The 1,805-nt window shown below is 41.1% G+C and overlaps 1 protein-coding gene across 1 annotated transcript in view; it reads right to left on the reverse strand.

Annotated features, from left to right (window-relative positions):
- cpeb2 (cytoplasmic polyadenylation element binding protein 2) overlaps positions 1-1,805 on the reverse strand; it is a gene marked incomplete at its 3' end in the record, with an annotated part of 48,769 nt that overhangs the window by 27,872 nt on the left and 19,092 nt on the right. Inside the window, 1 exon segment of the mRNA XM_014020546.1 lies at positions 693-783. Within this exon segment, the coding sequence (XP_013876000.1) occupies positions 693-783 (91 nt within the window).

Here is a 1,805-nt window from a genome sequence, read left to right on the forward strand (position 1 = left end):
CCCCCCTGCTGTGCACACTGACCCATGTCTTCTCCCTCTGTTCAGGCAGGAAGAAAAAAGAAAACCACCCAGGGAAGAAGATGCACAACCCAAACCATGAAGCAGTGCAGTTTTTACCTGGGTTTTTTGTGAAGTGAGAGTGTTTAAGGTTTAGGAGGCTGTAAACGAGCTGCAGGCTGCGGACAGAAGGAGAGGAGGATCACAGCGATGCAGTCATTTGACACTGCTCCTCTGATGTTCAGCAGCTGAGCGCAGGAGGCCAGGATAGTGTCATATTCTCTGCYTGCCACTGCCAAGCCGTAAGAAATTATTCAAAAAGAAGCTCAAGACTAATTACAGCGTACTGTATATCTAATTCATCATTCTAAAGATAACTGAGATAGTTGAGTTATCTTAGCTTTATTAAATAACTCATCCTAAGGAATAACGTCTCACTTCCTCTTGTGCTTGTTCTCCATTTACCCAGATCTGTGTGCCGTGCACGTTAAGTAGCACCAGGATCATAGCTTTAAGGCCAGGTAAATGTGCAGCCGGTGGCGCGAGCATTAAGTACTCAGCAGGGAGAAAATAAGCTTGTGTGAGAAAAACAACGTGGCTCAGGGAGCAGGTCCTTGCAGTCACTGTGCTTCGTGTTGGTCACCTCCCTGAGTAGGATCACCTCCCTCTGACCCCGCAGACGAAGACCATCTTACCTTTCATCGGATCCTGCTCCACTCGCATGATGTCGATCAGAGAGCTCTCCAAAGAGTGCATGTTCAGACTGTCGTACATTCTGGACCGGTCCTGAAAGACGAAAAAAAAAAGTTTAGATTTGTCTGATAAAACACAACACTTGTTTAAATCCCCACGTTTCTAACACACTTTTGCGATTAGGCTTATGAGTAATAAAGCCTCTGAAGTACAGCTGTTTGGCTTAACATGTAAGAGATTTAGGTGTGCGAGAGCTTCACATTCAGATTAACATTCCTTCTGTATTTATTCAGTTTAGAAACAAGGAAATACGCATGTGAGAGGCCTATGCAACCGATTCCCGAGGAAGACAAAGAGATCAAGATCAGCAGAGCTGAGATTAAAGTCAAAGGTTATTTACATGTTTATTCTGAATAAAATGTGATCTTAAAGTGCTCGTGACACACTTATCCATGAAATACAAAAAGACAAAGAAAATATATTTTTATTGAAGAAACTTGGCATTTTACACAATTTTACCCTTTATGTCACATAACTGGCATATTTTCTTTGGAATTTGGCTCAGCTAAAATGAAACAGGAAGTGACATCAAAGGGGAACACTTTGAGAAAGAAAACTTACTGGTTTTTGTTTATTTAAACAATATTATTTGAATTATGACTCTTTCTTATCTCTCTATGATAGTGATTAAAGGAGACCAGTGTTTCCCCTAGGAAATTGGTCTTGGGGGGGAGGTGGCTACTTGTTTTATGAAAACATAAATTTATGCGACTCACTTCAATTATGGTAATAAATTTACACATACATGAATATTTAATTGCCTAACTACATCCTAAAGTTAAGGACTTCTCATGATAATTATTAATAATAATTTATTGTAGCAAATTAATATCGATATTAAGTGATCAGAACTGTGTGCAGCAGATGATCTGAGTCCAGAGTTCTCAGTTTGAAACCTTCTGGAGCTCTTCTGTGTGACTCTAGGTGTGACAGAGTGTGGATGGTTGATTGTCTCTTTTGTGTCCCTGGAGACCTGTCCAGGTGTCTCTGGTGAACTGGAGACCTGTCCAGGTGTCTCTGGTGGTGGTCACAGTCACCAGATCTCAATCCAATAG

The sequence above is a fragment of the Austrofundulus limnaeus genome, unplaced genomic scaffold, assembly GCF_001266775.1.
Source record: "Austrofundulus limnaeus strain Quisiro unplaced genomic scaffold, Austrofundulus_limnaeus-1.0 Scaffold256, whole genome shotgun sequence".
NCBI lineage: Eukaryota > Metazoa > Chordata > Actinopteri > Cyprinodontiformes > Rivulidae > Austrofundulus > Austrofundulus limnaeus.